Below are 17,636 nucleotides of genomic sequence, written 5' to 3'. Positions count from 1 at the left end.
CTGTACAGCATCCAGGGAAGATCAAGAGGAAGAGGCTAGTAAATTATAATAAATGCCAGTGAATTTTTCTCTCCATGCAGCAGTTACCATCGCCCAGCCCTCAAATCCACTGCAGGCAGCAGTGGGGTCCAGCCCTGGCATACGTTGCTGGTGCCAGAAAGGGATATAAAACTCCAGTGCTCTGAGATCAGGACTAGGAGGGGGCACCTGGTCCCACCATGGATCACTGCTTCTGATTGGTTACCTCAGAATGCTGGGGCATGGCTCTGAGGGTGACCATTGTTCCAACTCGCCCTGGACAAAGATGGCAGAGGAAAGATAAAGGCATTATGCTTCCTCAAGATGTGAAGGAAGGTTGAAGGGCTGCATTTGCTGGGCAGCTGCTGAGGCAAGAAAGCGCAGCTTTGGGGAACATGGAAGAGACCCCTGACACCCTAACTGGCCCCTCCCTCATCCCCTTCACAGAGTAGTTTGGAGCCAGCCAGCATACCCTTTATGGGTACCTGGCCTTGTTCCAGGTGGGAAAGACTGACTTAGGAAATCCCACTCTGGCATGCCCCACCTCCCAGAATTTACCCTTCAGGGAAAAGCAGCTTGAGATAATGAAAGCAACTTAAGAAACAATTGAGGTGGGTGGGCCTGGGCAAAGGCTTCCCTGCTGTAAGTCCTGGGGTGGAATACCCAGGAGAGGGAGGAGGTCTATCTCCTGGGAAATACAGGGGTCATTCAGACTCCCGTAAACAGGGGAACTCCTAAGGCCACCAGCAACAACAGAACCAGGGCAAAACTCAGGCCCAGAAAAGACAGGGAGGACGCTGCAGTTTGCATTTGCCTTGGGCTGACCTTCCTAATAGGAGGGCTGAGCTCTGACTGAGAGCAATATACAATGTGTAACCAAAGATTACAAGACAAGCAGAGAAACAAGAAATAATGGTCCATCCAAAGGAAGAGGATAAAAACCCAGAAAACATCAGCAAAGAAGACCAGACAGTAGGCATACCAGACAAAGACTTTTAAAAAAATAATATTCAATATACTCAAGGAGATGAAGGAAAAAACAGAGAAAGAGCTAAAGGATATCAGGAATGCAATGAATAATATGAGACTCTCAATAAAGAGATAGAAACTTTAAAAAGGAACCAAGCAGAACCACTGGTATTGAAGACCACCAATAACTGAAATGAAAAATTCTCAGGAGGGTTTCAACAGCAGATTAGAGCTAGCAGAAGAATCAGTGAACTCGAAGACAAGACAATTGAAATGAGCCAGGCTGAGGAGCAGAAATTTGAAGAATTATTAAAAAGTGAAAATAGCCTAAGAGACCTCCAGGACACCATCATGCATACCAATATATACATTATGGGAGTCCCAGAAGGAAAAGAAGAGAGAAAGGAGCATAAAGCATATTGAAAGAAATAATAACAGAAAACTGACCACTCTTAGCAAAAGACATGAATAGTCACATCCAAGAAGTCCAGAGAACACCAAACAGGATAAACTTAAAGAAAAATGACTATTATATAATAATCAAACTGTCAAATGCAAAGGACAAACAGAGAGTTCTGAAAGCTACAAGAGAAAAGCAACATGTTATGTACAAGGGGGAATGTGCCAGTTTGAATGTACTATGTCCCCCAAATGCCATTATCTTTGATGCAATCTTATGTGGGCAGACATACGAGTGTTGATTAGATTGCAATTCTTTGAGTGTTTCCATGGAGATGTGACCCACCCAACTGTAGATGATAACTCTGATTAGATAATTTCCATGGAGGTGTGGCCCTGCCCATTCAGTGTGGGCCTTGATTAGTTTACTAGAGCACTATATAAGCTCAGACAGAAGGAGCGAGCTTGCTACAGCCAAGAGGGACACTTTGAAGAATGCACAGGAGCTGAGCGAGGAGCTGCAGCTTACAGAGACATTTTGGAAATGGCCTTTGAAAGCAGACTTTTGCTCCTGAGAAGCTAAGAGAGGACAAATGCCCCAAGAGCAACTAAGAGTGACATTTCTGAGGAACTGCAGCCTAGAGAGGAACATCTTGGGAGAAAGCCATTTTGAAACCAGAACTTGGAGCAGACGCCAGCGACATGCCTTCCCAGCTAACAGAGGTTTTCCAGATGCCATTGGCCATCCTCCAGTGAAGGTACCTGATTGTTAATGTGTTACGTTGGAAACTTCATGGCCTTAAGACTATAATTTTGTAACCAAATAAACCCCCCTTTATAAAAGGGAATCCATTTCTGGTGTTTTACTTAATGGCAGCATTAGCAAACCAGAATAGGGCCTAATTAGATTAAGTACTAGTTTCTCATCAGAAATCATGGTGGCAAGAAGACAGTTCAAATACTTAAAGTGCTGAAAGAAATCAATCGCCAACCAAAAATTTTAGATCTGTTAAGACCTTCTTTTAAAAATGAGGGCGAGATTAAGACATTCCCAGATAAAAAAAAAAGCTAATGAAGTTCATCACCCCTAGACCTGCCCAACGAGCAATGCTAAAGGGAGTTCTACAGCCTGAAAGGAAAGGACACTAGACAGTGTTTCAAAGCAGCATAAAGAAATAAAGAACTCTGGTAAAGGTAACCTTTGGGTAATTATAAATGTCAGTACTGTTGTACCCCACTTCTTAATTCCTACAGGTGCCAAAATGCAAATGCATAAAAAGTAATGAAGCTAACCAAGGAGATGAAAGACTTGTACACAGAAAACTACAAAATGTTGCCAAAAGAAATCAAAGAAGACCTAAATAAATGGAAGGACATTCCATGTTCATGGATTGGAAGACTAACTATTATTAAGATGTTAATTCATCAGTTCTACTCAAAGCAATTTACAGAGTCAATTGCAATTGCCCCAATCAAACTTCCAAAAACCTTCTTAAAGAAATGAAGAACTGATACATATGACAGCATGGATGAACCTTGAAGACACCATGTTGAGTGAAATAAGCCAGACACAAAAGACAAATATTGTATGATCTCACTGATATGAAATAATTAGAATAAGCAAACTTGTAGAGTTAAAATCTAGAATATAGGTTACCAGGGGACAGGGTGGGAATAGGGAATAAGGAATAAGGAATGAGGATGATGGAAAAGTTTTGGTGATGGATGGTGGTGATGGTAGCAAAACATTGTGAATGTAATTAACAGCACTGATTATATATTTTAATGTAGTTAAAAGGGGAAATTTTAGGTTGTGTATATTACTAGAATTAAATTTTTTTTAAAAATCCAAAGAATTGCACAACACATACAGTGACCCCTAAGTTAAACCATGGATTATAGTTAATAGTACAATTATAAAAATGTGCTTTCAGCAATTGTAACAAATGTACCACACCAGTGCAAGGTGTTAATAATAGAGTGGTATATGGGATTTCTTATTTTATGCACAATCTTTCTCTGTAAACCCACAACTTCCCTAATAAATCAAAAACAAAAACAAATACCTTATGTTATCACCTATAAGAGATGACTAGAAATAGCAAATTTACCGAGATAGAAAGGAGCTTAGAGGTTAACAGGGGAGGGGAAGGAGGAGATGTTTGTAAAAAATAAAAGAAAATAAATACATATATATATACACACACACATATTCATGAACATATATGAAGCCTTGTGTATTTGATGTTATGGATGGATACTAGCCACACTCCCTCATCCCCATTACTGCACCCAAGGTATCCTGAGGAATTAAGAGTAGTGTATTCACGAGATATTGCAGTTTGGGGTGTCTGGTTAAGTGGACTTGCTGGTCGTTCCCTAGTTTTCACTAGACTATCCCTCACAAAAAATAAATGATCTAAAACAATTCATGAGAGAACCATGGCTTGAAGATATTAAAAATACAAGCATACCTGAACAATAAGAAAACAGCAGTGCTGACACTTCTTAGGGTCAGGTAGAGCTCTTTACCAGCCGTGTTAAAAAGTAAAAACAATGACTAGACTAGCTACTCAGATCTAAAAGTGTCTTCCAAAAATAGTTAAAATTATCAAGACTACTTGAAATACTTAATTTACATCCACTACTATTGATGATTAAAAGTATATTGTGCCTTGATATAATCATAAATAATTGAGGGAATCCATAATGATTAGCAAGACATTTGAAAATCAGGCATCCAGAACATGAAGCTACACCAAAGATGAGATGCCCAATCCAATATTTAACAAAACTTCACCTAAAAATTATAAAAGTGTGGTAATCTCTTTTAAAGTTTCTTAATATAATGACATATGTTTCACAAGAAAGTAACTATATCATATTGGGGCTGCTTATCCAAATTTTTTTTTTTTTTTTACTAATAGGAGTGCACAGTTTTAAAAAATGTGTAGCACACTACCTTAAGAGTCAAGCCTGGGAAAGAAATGGTCACCTTCAATCAGTCTGTTCAGCACTCCTTCCCTATAAGAAGATACCTCCCCATCCCTGTTTTTCTCGTGACCTAATCGAGGAATGCATAGAGGCTCTTTCCAAATTGGACTCAAAGCCTCTATAATGAAGAGCCTTACACTATCATAGAACCTCATATGACTCTTTTGGGGTCAAACAGTCCAACTCTGACATTTTATAAAAGGGGAAAACAGAGTACAAAGAGCTAAAGTAACTTGCTCAAAATTACACAGCTGGTGAGTGGGAAAGCCAAGTCCAGAGCCCATATGTCCTGAATCCCATTCCCATACTGGTTTCACCATGTCATAGAGCCATGTTACCTTTAAAATCAGCAGAGATTATAGAGCATTTCCTAATGGCTTTACATTTACCTTTAAAGTATTTTGTATCTACTTCAATTTGAGTTATTACTCCTGGATGTGCCAATCGGAAAACTGCCCATTCACAACCCGGAATCAGGAGAATACCATTCTCATCATTCTGGAATTAAAAGGGAAAAAAAAGGTAGCCCAACCTGGAGTCATTCAAGAAACCAATCCTGAAAACAAGGAGGTGAAAAATAATGACATGTTACACTTGTGTTATTTCTTACAATGAAAGAATGTTTCCTATGACTTGATTTGTGAATTATTTTGTGGCAAGTATTGCCTCTTTGCTATCATTGCTTAAATATGTTGTGCTGATTCATGAGTTTATTGGATGCTCAGTGATTTTTTATAAATATCTTAAATGATTTTGTCAATTATAAATTCATGTAAAATGCTATACACAAAAGGATCTTTAATCCAACTCATTGGTCCTCTAATCAGTTTGTTTTAATCTTTCAAAGTAGATCTTTCCTTGATCAAATCTATTCCAATATCTTATCTGCCCCCAAACTTTAGTTTCTATTTCTAGAAAGGAGAGCTTATTCATTTATATCTGGAAGCATTGCACATTGGATTATATGGAATCTAACCCAAGAAAGGGGTATTTAAAACTACGTTTCAGTGGGATTTATAAAATGAAAGTTGTTTTGTTTTGCTTTTGTTTTGGTTTCCTTATCTCAACTTAGTTACTGACCAAATAAATTAAATAGCTGCATGGACCCTAGAATTTTTAGTCACAAATTCACATAAATAGGCTCATCCAGGGATACACAGATATTAAACAATATTAAACCGATGGTTTTTTTCTCCAGATCTACCAGCAAATTTATTTGTAGCTTTTTGTATCATTAAATTGTAGATCCTCTTGTTTTGTTTACTAACAAAGCAGAGGAATGTTCCAAGAATGCATAGAGTATTTGGCAATAACTAGTGTGTTTGGCCTTCTGAGTCTTTGCCCTGATGCTACAGTGAAGTAGTAAGAAATTTGGAAAACCTGTGGAAAAATAATAATGTAAGATTTTAAGCAAAAGTTTCCTAGATTTAAAATGAAAAAAGAAATACTCTTTAGAAAAGTTTAAACTCTATTTGCTTTTTTTTAGTGTATTGCATTTGGTGTATCTCAATTTTATTGAGGTATATTCACACACCAAATATTACATCCAAAGTATACAATCAGTGGCTAACAGTGTCATCATTTAGTTGTGCATTCATCACCACAATCAATTTTAGAACATTTTCATTACTCCCAAAAAAAATTATAAAAATTTAAAAAATAAAAATAAAAAAGAACACCCAAAACATCCCATACCCCTCATTCCCCTCCTATTATTTCTATATATATTTTTGTTGTTGTTGTTGTCTTTATTTTATTACTCTCACTTGCCCATACACTGGACCCAAGGAGTGTCAGTCACAAGGTTTTCACAATCACATGGTCACATGATAAAAGCTATATAGTTATACAATCGTCATCGAGAATCAAGGCTACTGAATTACAACTCAACAGTTTCAGGTATTTCCTTCTAGCTATTCTAATACACTAGAAACTTAAAAAGGAATATCTATATAATGCATAAGAACAACCTCTATAATGACCTTCCAACTCTATTTGAAATCTCTAGCCACTGAAACTTTTTGCTACATTTATTTTCCCCCTTTTGGTCAAGAAGGCATTCTCAATCCCACAATTCCAGGATCAGACTCATCTCCAGGAGTCATGTCCCATGTTACCAGGGAGACTTACTCCCCTGGATGTCATGTCCCATGTAGGGGAGAGGGTAGTGAGTTAATTTGCAGTAAAGTCTATTTGCTCTTAATTTCTTACTTCTAATATTGGTGGCCTGTCCAATCTTCTCGCAGTTTCCCAACCATCTGCCATAGATTTTGCTCTGCCAACTCCTACAGAAAAATAACATCATTTAACTATGTATCAATGATTTTATTTTAAATGTAAGAATGAATTATTGTTGTAATTAAAATTACAGATCCCATGTACCTAAGCATCTCTACATAAATTATTTTAAATAAACTTAATGTTTCAGTAAATTCACATACAGCCATAGGGTTAGAAAATTTCACTTTTCCTTTTGTAGCAACTACTTAAGCCAAAATTAGGAAAGAAAATTGTTAATGTTGACTTGTTTCCTGTCATAAAGGCATCAAAACATGTATATAGAAGATTAATCTTATCCACTCCCATGTTTTGAGATGGCCCCCTCCTTTTAAATCATCCTGACCATATTGGGAGTTTAATGCTGGTGCCCCTTATTTCCAAATGAAAACCAGCTCCTAAAACATCATCTTACCTATCATATGGTTTGGGTGTCCAAAATGTGCATTACTAAATCCCACACAGACACCCCCATAAGCGATGGCTGCCAGGTCTAAAGGTTCTTTGGGGTCAGTCGCAATCCAGTCTTTTTGTCCAGTACCATATACTCTGAGACGGGCAATTCCACCATCTGAAAAGGAAAAGTGGCGTAATTATTTCCTAATTGGAAAAGTGACTGTGTCATAGACCACAAAGCCTTTGTGCTCTGGTGCTTGCTCAGTTCCCAATCCCATCTCATGCCACACTGCAGCCACACCTGCCTCCTTTCTATTTTCAAATACATTAAGTGCCCCATGGCGTTGGCACTTGCAAAGTGCATCCCCTTCTACTGGAATAAGACTCATTAACTCTATTCATTCTGAGGTCTCAACTGAAGTGTCATGGCCCTAGAAAGGCCTTCCTTCTAAACTCTTCTCCTGCCTACCCCACCCTGATCCCTGCCTGACTCCCCAGGTTAAGTTTTATCACATCTGCTGCTTATTTACTCCCTGGCTCATCTAAAACTCTGAACATTTTGTTTGTTCATTTGTTTAAGTCCTTGCTAATATCAGTCTCCCAAAACCAGAATATGAAAGCCTCAAAGGTGGAATCAGTTGCCCATCTTGTTCACATCTGCATCACCTTTACTTAGAACATGTCCCAGCCAATATTAGGTGTTCAGATTTCTTTGTTGAGTGAATAACTCCAAGAAGGTAAAAAAATAATTGGCAAATTCACCATAAATATAATGTTTGGTGCCAAAAAATGATCAGTGCTGAATCCCACACAGGCTCGTACAAGAGCCTTATATTTTTATTTTTACAACAAGGCAGTGCTTAGCACTGCTGTTGAGAATACAAAAGATAATGTTAGCACAATCAAATAGCTGCTGAGAACACAGCAGTCACAGATTAGGTCTGCAGAGCAGCAAACTGCTATCAAGATCAAGCGACATAATATGATTATAACTAATAAAGTGATTTGTTTTTTATTCATTTGAATATTACTTCCTGAGAAGTGGAAGCCAAGCATTTTTTTATCTAGAAGATGAATAAAATATCAAAATCATTTAATCAGAGCATGCTATGCTACTAATCCCTATATATTTTTACATGAAAAATTTGGTGAGACTTAGTGATTTGAAAAACTTCCAGTAGAACACTGGCCCTTGTTATTTGCAACAAATAAAACCCTAGAAATTATACTAGAGGGAGTCATTTAGCAGGAGCTAGAACATGAGTGTAATACTACTATCTGGTTCATTGAACGCTGTGATTTGCTTTAATAGCATAGAAAATATTTATCTATTGAATGTAAAGCTGCTTTTGCATTAAAAAATATATTCATCTTTACAAGTTCATTTCTAGTCTCACCTGTGTAATTGTGAAAACCTTGCAACTGACACTCCCTTTTACTGTATGGACATATGAGTAAGAAAATAAAGACAAGAAGATAAATGAATAATGGGGGGGACAAGGGGAATGGGATGTTACAGGTGTTCTTTTTTATTTTTATTTTTATTCTTTTTATTTTTGTGTCTAGAGTAATGAAAATGTTCAAAAAGTGATTGTGGTGATGAATGTACAACTGTATGATGATACGGTGAGCCACTGATTGTACACTTTGGATAATTATCTGGTACGTGAATATATCTCAATAAAATTGAGTCAAGTTGAAAAATATATATATCCAGTCTCACTTTTAACCAAAACCATCAAGGGATCTCAGAAATGCCTCTCAGTGCCCTCAGGACATCTCATTTAAAGAAACCCCACTCCCACCTCCATGTGCCAAGCAACCTGAGCATTATCTTGCTCTTCCTACCACTTCCTTTCCCTTTTACACTTGGATCCCAGGTAGAACCCTCGTAGTGCAGTTGAAAGCACTGCTAAGAGACATAGGAGGAGAAATCTGCATACGGAAAATGCCAATCTCTCACCACCAATCAGTCAATACTGACAAATTGAGAAATTGCTTTTGTGTTCTCCAGAAATTCTCAATATCCCATCAACCAAAGCAGGGCTTCCTCTGAGGAACTTTTTAGACCCTTTTTTATATCCTAAACCCTGTACAGATTAGGTTGAACATATGAAATTGCTATTTTGGTGCATCAAAAATTGTCAATAGAATTTTCTTCCAGTTCTACATAAATATTTTGCTATAACACTTATCACTATTTTTACAATTATTTTGCTTCATGTCTGTCTCCCTTACTGAGTTGTGCATTTTGTAAGGAAACGTACTCTGTTGATTCAATCTAATGACAAATGGTTATTGAGTTTCTACTCTGTTCCACAAACAGGGCTAACAACTGGGCCTACAACCCAGATACAAGACCCCTGCCTTCATGAATCTTACAGTCTGTTGGCTCTGTCTTATTCATCATCTGGGAAAATATTATATAGCCAGCTCTCAATCCCTGGTTCATGGTGGGTATACCATAAATGTTTGCTGAATTAACAAATGAAAAGAGTCAAAATCTCGCCTGTTGGATTTTCCTATTCAGTTGCTTCCATTGATGTTAGCACAGGTGCTGTCGCTGAGAAATAAATATCAGCAAACAGGCTCAGATTTTCACATCAGTGCCTTACTTTAAAGCATGATAACCAGAAACATATTGTGTCTAAAAGAAGGACCAAGAGTCCCACTTCCAACACAACAGCATGAGGACATCTCATGTGCTTCCCACTGAAACTGGTGAAAGATATTTTTTTAATGTTTTTAAGTCTCTGGAAGTGATCCTGGGGAGGATACAGCAAATAAACAAACATTTATTCAAGAAAATCTACCAAAACTTTGTGAGAATAGCTGAAGTCTGTGGTAGTTGAACCAAGACCTGCTTCCTCCATTTCCCTCCCACCTAACCATGATGGAACCTCCACTCCAGGTTGGTGCAGCCAAGAACACAGTGTTCCCTCTCCCTCCAGCTCTTGGTCAGAGGGCTATCTTCTCAGGAAGGGCAAGATGTCTGCATTTCTCACCCTGCACCAGATAACCTGTTTCTGAGGCTAAGTTCCAGATGAGTATGACCCCTAAGGGGTAGAAGCTCCTCTCTTCTGCCCACTCCCACTTATAGGAAGTAAGTTCTACCTTAAGCCTGTCACCACTGGGAATACTGGGACCCTGATCATCCTTGCCCTGGATTGTAAATCAGAGACTCCCTACCAAAGCAACCAGAGAAGACCTGAGGCTACTCCCCCTTTCACCAAGCACCCAACTCCCAAAGCAAGAATGTCACTAAAAGAGAAGTATGTCTTGTCTCCATCCCCAGCTCCAGAGCAGTGGCTCAGAACTTCATCTGAGGGGGGAAGCAGGCCATAGAACAGAGGGCTCTAAATCTCTTCCCAAAGTAAATGACTTAAATTCACAACAGTGCAAGAGAACTTACAGCCTAACGGCACTCTTAAAAACAATAAAGATTGTGGTGAAAAGCAATTAAGAGATTAGTAGATTCATTAGAAATTTAAGTGAATCTGTAGGTCAGCCAGTTTACCAGAGAGAACTTTGGAAACAAACAACTAAGAAGAATCCTCCTGAGAGCAGAACAAACTCAAACATTGACTTCAAAAACTATTACTTCAAAGGAGCCCTAATTTAATTGGATCAGCCTGTGGAGCAATTTATGCCCAGGGCAGTATTGAGAACAATAGAACAATCAACTAGCAACTAGTGGAGCATACCAGCTAAATATGGTCAGGGAAAGAGACAGTCAAAAAGAGCCCTTCCAAAGCCACTGTCATCCCCAGGGCACTGTGGGCATCCCCAAGACTGTCCCCCCTGAATAGCAACATGAGAGACTTAACACTGAAGAAGGGAAATAGACTTCATGAAAATAATTCATCCAGTCATTAAACAAAAACATAATAATCACATATCCTGGAAGTGGGGAGGGGAGGACGATAGCAGTCCCCAGATTTGAGGGGAGGATGATAGCAGTCCCCAGAGTTGCTAAAATACATTATCTAAAGTGTCCAATTTCCAGAACAAAATTATGAGACATGCAAAGAAACAGAAAAGAATAGCACATACATGGGGAAAAAGCAACAAAAATTGCTAGTGAGATTGACCAGACATTGGATTTTGTGGACAAAAGATTTCAAAGCTGCCATTATCAATATGTTTAAAGGACACCATGATTAAATAGGTAAAAGAAAGTATGATGAAAATGTCTCACAGATAGAGAATATAAATAAAGAGCTAGAAATATATATTTTTGAAGAAAGAACCAAATGAAAAGTCTGCAGTTGAAAAGTACAATAACTGAAATGAAAAATTCACTAGAGGGGCTCAACAGATTTGGACAGGCAGAAGAAGATATTAGCAAACTTGAAGATAGATTAATAGAGATTATGCAGTTTGAAAATATAGAAAAAGGATGACTAAAAATGAACAGAGCCTTAGAGAAACATGGGACATCATTAGCACACAAACATACATGCAATGAGGGTGCCACAAGAAGATGAAAGAGAGAAAGGAGCAGAAAAATTATTCAGAAAAATAATGGCTGAAAACTTCCCAAATTTATTGAAAACCAGTAGCCTAAAAGTTCAAGTAAGATAAATACAAAGAGAGCCACAAACATACACATTACAGTAAAAATGCTAGGAGCCAAAGACAAGGAAAAAGAATCTTGAAAGCAACAAAAGAAAGATGACATGTCACTTAAAAGGGAACAACAATAAGATTAACAGATTATTTCTCATCAAGAGCAAAGAAGGCAGTGGGATAACATATTCAACATGTTCTAGGAGAAGAACTGTCAACAAAGAATCCTATATCCAGCAAAGCTATTTTTCAAAAATGAAGGCAAAAATAAAGACATTCCCAGATAAACAAAAACTAAGATATTTTGTTCCTAGCAGACCCACCTTACAAGAAATACTGAAGGAAGTTTTTCAGACTGAAACCAAATACCCCAGGTGGTAATTCAAATCCACACACACTAACAAAGAGAATTGGTAAAGATAATCACATAATTATTAAAGACAATAAAATGCATATTTCTTCTTTCTTCTCTTAACTTATTTAAAAAGCAATTATATAAAACAATATGTATACAATGTGTTGTTTGGCCTATACAAGATTGAAATGTAATATATTTACCAAGAACAGCACAAGGAAGTGGGTGAGAGCAAAGTTTTGTTGGGCTAAAATTATGACTCTAGATGGTAACTTGAAACCACAGAAATGAATTAGGAAAACCAAAAATGATAAATAAGAAGGTTAGTAAAACAAAACCTATAAATATATACTTGCTTTGCTTTCTTCTTTCTGTTTCTTTAAAAGATAAAAAATATATAGAAAGTAATAATTATAAAAATGAAATTCTGGCTTTGTAACATTTATAGATGTAATTTGTAGAGCTATAATCCCACAAAAAGGGGGAAAGAGAATATAGCTATATAGGAGTAAAGTTTTTCTACCTCACTGGAATTAAGATACTACAATATGAAGCTGATTCTGATATCTTAAGATAAGCCCTACAGCAACCACTAAAGAAATAACTAAAAAATGTCTAGTTAGAAAATCATTAAAGAAATTAAAATGTTACATTAGAAAATATTTTCTGAATGCAAAAGGAAGCAATAAAGGAGGAATATAGAGGGGGAAAAGATATGAGACATATAAAAAACAAAAATCAAAATAGCAGACATAAATCCAACTATATCAATAATAATATTGAATGTAAATTCACTAAACAAGCCAGATTCTTAGACAGGATTAAAAAAAAAACATGATCCAATTATATATTGTCTATAGGAGACACACTTTTTTTTAATTCAGTTTTATTGAGATATATTCATATGCCATACAATCATCCATGGTGTACAATCAACTGTTCACAGTACCATCATATAGTTGTGCATTTATCACCCCCCATTTTGAACATTTTCCTTACATTAAAAAGAATAAAAATAAGAATAAAAAATGAAAGTAAAAAAGAACACCCAAATCATTCCATCTCCCCCCCAATCCCACCCTATTTTTCATTTAGTTTTTGTTCCCATTTTTCCACTCATCCATCCATACACTGGATAAAGGGTGTGTAAGCCACAAGGTTTTCATAATCACACAATCACACCATGTAAGCTACATAGTTAAACAATCGTCTTCAAGAGTCAAGGCTACTGGGTTGCAGTTTGACAGTTTCAGGTATTTCCTTCTAGTTATTCCAATACACTAAAATCTAAAAAGGGATATCTATATAGTGCATAAGAATGCCCTCCAGAGTGACCTCTTGACTCCATTTGAAATCTCTCAGCCATTCATATTTTACCTTGCCTCATTTCACTTCCCCCTTTTGGTCAAGAAGATTTTCTCAATCCCATGATGCCAGATCCAGGCTTATCCCTGGGAGTCATATCCCACATTGCCAGGGAGATTTACACCCTGGGAGTCAGATCCCACATAGTGGGGAGGGCAGCGAGTTCACGTGCTGAATTGGCTTGGCTAGAGAGAGAGAAGCCACATGTGAGCAACAAAGGTTCTCTGGGGGAAATTCTTAGGCACAATTATAAGTACACTTAGCCTCTCCTTCACAGTAACAAGCCCCATAAGGGCAAACCCCAGGATCGAGGGCCCAGCACACCAAACTGTCAGTCCTCAATGTTTGTGAGAATATCAGAAATAACGCAGATAGAGACGTCCAACATTTCTGCATTTTTCCCCAGCTCCTCAAGGGGGCCCTGCAAATAGATTTTTAATCTCTGCCCAAATAACTTTGGGATGTATCGCTATTTCACACTAACTTGTACAAACCTACCAGATCTCACTTCCTATTCAAAGTTTCATGTAATTATGGTGTTTGAATAAACTGACCATACAAGTTAAATTATTTAGTTTGCTGTAGAAGATATATATCCCGCACCAAATGAATATCTCTTCCCTTGGTAGGAGACACACTTTTGATTCAGAGATCCAAATAAATTGAAAAGGATGGAGAAAGATATATTATGCAAACAGCAACCAAAAGAGAGTTAGATTGGCTATACTACTATTCAACCAGACTTCAAACCAAAAAAAAAAAAAAAAACACTAGAGATAAAGAGGGCATTTTATAAAGATAAAAGAGTCAATCCATTAGGAAGATATAATAATTGTAAACATATAAACACCTAACAACACAGCACCAAAATCAATGAGGAAAAAAACAACAAAAATAAAGGGAGAAATAGACAACTCAACAATAATATTTGGAGCCTTTGATACCCCACTTTCAATATTAGATAGAACAACTGGGCAAAGATCAACAAGGACATAAAAGACTTTAACAATACTATAAACCAACTAGACTTAACAGACATCCATGGAACACTCCACCCAACAACAGCAGAATATACATTCTTCTCAAGTCCACAGAACATCCTCCAGGGTAGACCAAATGCTAGACCATAAAACAAACCTCAGTAAGTTTTATGGAATTCAAATAATATCAAGTATGTTCTCCAATCATGTGGGATGAAATCAGAAATCAATAACAAAAAGAAATTTGGGAAATTCATAAATACATGGAAATTAAGCAACCCATTCCTAAATAACCAATGTGTCAAAGAATATATCAAAAGAGGAACTAGAAAATATTTTGAGCTAAATGAAAATGAAGACAAAACATATCCAAATTTATGGGATACAGCTAAAGCAGTGTTTTAAAGGAAATTTATAGGTGCAAATGCCTATATTGAAAAATAAGAAAAACTTCAAGTCAACAACCTAAACTTCCACCTTTAGACACTGAAAAAAGAACAAATGAAACCTAAAGCAAGCAGAAGGAATGAAGTAAGAAAGATACTGGTAAAAAGAAATTAAAGATTTAAATAGATGGAAAAACATCCCATGTTCATGAACTGCCAGACTTAACAAATTAAAGAAGGCAATACGCAGGCGGGGCAAGATGGCAGACTGGTGAGCTGTATGTTTTAGTTACTCCTCCAGGAAAGTAGGTGGAAAGCCAGGAACTGCGTGGACTGGACACCACAGAGCAATCTGACTTTGGGCATACTTCATACAACACTCATGAAAACGTGGAACTGCTGAGATCAGCGAAATCTGTAAGTTTTTGTGGCCAGGGGACCCGCGCCCCTCCCTGCCAGGCTCAGTCCCATGGGAGGAGGGGCTGTCAGCTCCGGGAAGGAGAAGGGAGAACTGCAGTGGCAGCCCTTATCGGAAACTCATTCTGCTGATCCAGACTCCAACCATAGATAGACTGAGACCAGACACCAGAGAATCTGAGAGCAGCCAGCCCAGCAGAGAGGAGACAGGCATAGAAAAAAAACAACACGAAAAACTCCAAAATAAAAGCGGAGGATTTTTGGAGTTCTGGTGAACATGGAAGGGGGAAGGGCAGAGCCCAGGCCCGAGCTCAGACCCTGAGGCGTATATGCAAATCCCAAAGAAAAGCTGATCTCTCTGCCCTGTGGACCTTTCCTTAATGACCCTGGTTGCTTTGTCTCTTAGCATTTCAATAACCCATTAGATCTCTGAGGAGGGCCCTTTTTTTTTTTTTTTTTAATCCTTTTTTCTTTTTCTAAAACAATTACTCTAGGAAGCCCAATACAGAAAGCTTCAAAGACCTGCAATTTGGGCAGGTCAAGTCAAGAGCGGAACTAGGAGAGCTCTGAGACAAAACGCAATAATCCAGTGGCTGAGAAAATTCACCTAACACCACAACTTCCCAAGAAAAGGGGGGTGTCTGCTCACAGCCATCATCCTGGTAGACAGGAAACACTCCTGCCCATCGCCAGCCCCATAGCCCAGAACTGCCCCAGACAACCCAGTGTGCTTCAATAACAGTGCTTCAAATAACAGGCACACACCACAAAACTGGGCGTGGACATTAGCCTTCCCTGCAACCTCAGCTGATTGTCCCAGAGTTGGGAAGGTAGAGCAGTGTAAATTAACAAAGCCCCATTCAGCCATCATTTCAGCAGACTGGGAGCCTCCCTACACAGCCCAGCAGCCCAGAACTGCCCTGGGGGGACAGCACTCACCTGTGACATAGCACATTCATCCCTCAACAGAGGACCAGGGGGTGCACAGCCTGGAAGAGGGGCCCACTTGCAAGTCTCAGGAGCCATATGCCAATACCAAGGACTTGTGGGTCAGTGGCAGAGACAAACTGTGGCAGGACTGAACTGAAGGATTAGACTATTGCAGCAGCCTTAAAACTCTAGGATCACCAGGGAGATTTGATTGTTAGAGCCACCCCGCCTCCCTGACTGCCCAGAAACACACCCCATATACAGGGCAGGCAACACCAACTACACACGCAAGCTTGGTACACCAATTGGACCCCACAAGACTCACTCCCCCACTCACCAAAAAGGCTAAGCAGGGGAGAACTGTCTTCTGGAGAACAGGTGGCTCGTGGACGACACCTGCTGGTTAGAGAAAGTGTACTCCACGAAGCTGTAGATCTCATAAATTAGAGATAAGGACTTCAATTGGTCTACAAATCCTAAAAGAACCCTATCAAGTTCAGCAAATGCCACGAGGCCAAAAACAACAGAAAATTATAAAGCATATGAAAAAACCAGATGATATGGATAACCCAAGCCCAAGCACCCAAATCAAAAGATCAGAAGAGACACAGCACCTAGAGCAGCTACTCAAAGAACTAAAGATGAACAATGAGACCATAGTACGGGAGACAAAGGAAATCAAGAAGACCCTAGAAGAGCATAAAGAAGACATTGCAAGACTAAATAAAAAAATGGATGATCTTATGGAAATTAAAGAAACTGTTGACCAAATTAAAAAGATTCTGGACACTCATAGTACAAGATTAGAGGAAGTTGAACAACGAATCAGTGACCTCGAAGATAACAGAATGGAAAATGAAAGCATAAAAGAAAGAATGGGGAAAAAAAATTGAAAAAATCGAAATGGACCTCAGGGATATGATAGATAATATGAAACGTCCAAATATAACTGTAAACAATCGAAAGTATGATTTGTTTTGTATGACTGCGTGGTATGTGAATATATCTCAATAAAATGAAGATTAAAAAAAAAAAAGGCAATACTTCCCAAATTGATCTACAGATTCAATACAATCCCTATCAGAATCCCAAACTGACAAGCTGAATCTAAAATTCATACAAATTGCAAAGGACCCAGAATAGCCTAAACAATCCTGAAAAAGAAAAACAATGTAGGAGGACTCACACTTTCTAATTTCAAAATGTATTACAAAGTGATAGTAATCAATACAGTGTAGAACTAGCACAAGGACATATAGATCAATTGAATAGAATTAACAGTCCCAAAATAAATCCATATATATAAAATATATATATATGTATATATACTATGTGTGTGTGTGTGTGTGTGTATTTGGTCAATGGTTGTCAAGGCCATTCAATTAGGAAATAATAGTCTCTTCAACAAATGGTTTCTGATCAACTGGAAAGCCATATACAAAAGAATGAAGTTGGACCATTATCCCACACCATATACAAAAATGAAAACAAAATGGACTGAAGACCTAACTGTAAAATCTACAACTAGAAAACTCTTAAAAGAAAACATAGGGGTAAATCTTCATGACTTTGGATTTGGCA

General features: G+C 38.0%; 1 protein-coding gene across 1 annotated transcript in view; it reads right to left on the bottom strand.

The window, feature by feature from the left end:
* The window catches only part of ALLC (allantoicase), a 42,043-nt gene that overhangs the window by 2,290 nt on the left and 22,117 nt on the right, over positions 1-17,636 (bottom strand). The window contains exons 7-9 of the mRNA XM_037813156.1: positions 7,073-7,228; positions 6,592-6,665; positions 4,770-4,878 (exon numbers count right to left, since the gene is read on the bottom strand). Coding sequence (XP_037669084.1) covers positions 4,770-4,878; positions 6,592-6,665; positions 7,073-7,228 — 339 coding nt within the window. The remainder of the gene's footprint in view (positions 1-4,769; positions 4,879-6,591; positions 6,666-7,072; positions 7,229-17,636) is intronic.

Source organism: Choloepus didactylus, chromosome 20, assembly GCF_015220235.1.
Source record: "Choloepus didactylus isolate mChoDid1 chromosome 20, mChoDid1.pri, whole genome shotgun sequence".
Lineage (NCBI taxonomy): Eukaryota > Metazoa > Chordata > Mammalia > Pilosa > Megalonychidae > Choloepus > Choloepus didactylus.
Note: the sequence above shows the minus strand (reverse complement) of the source record. Positions and strands in the feature narration are given on the sequence as shown.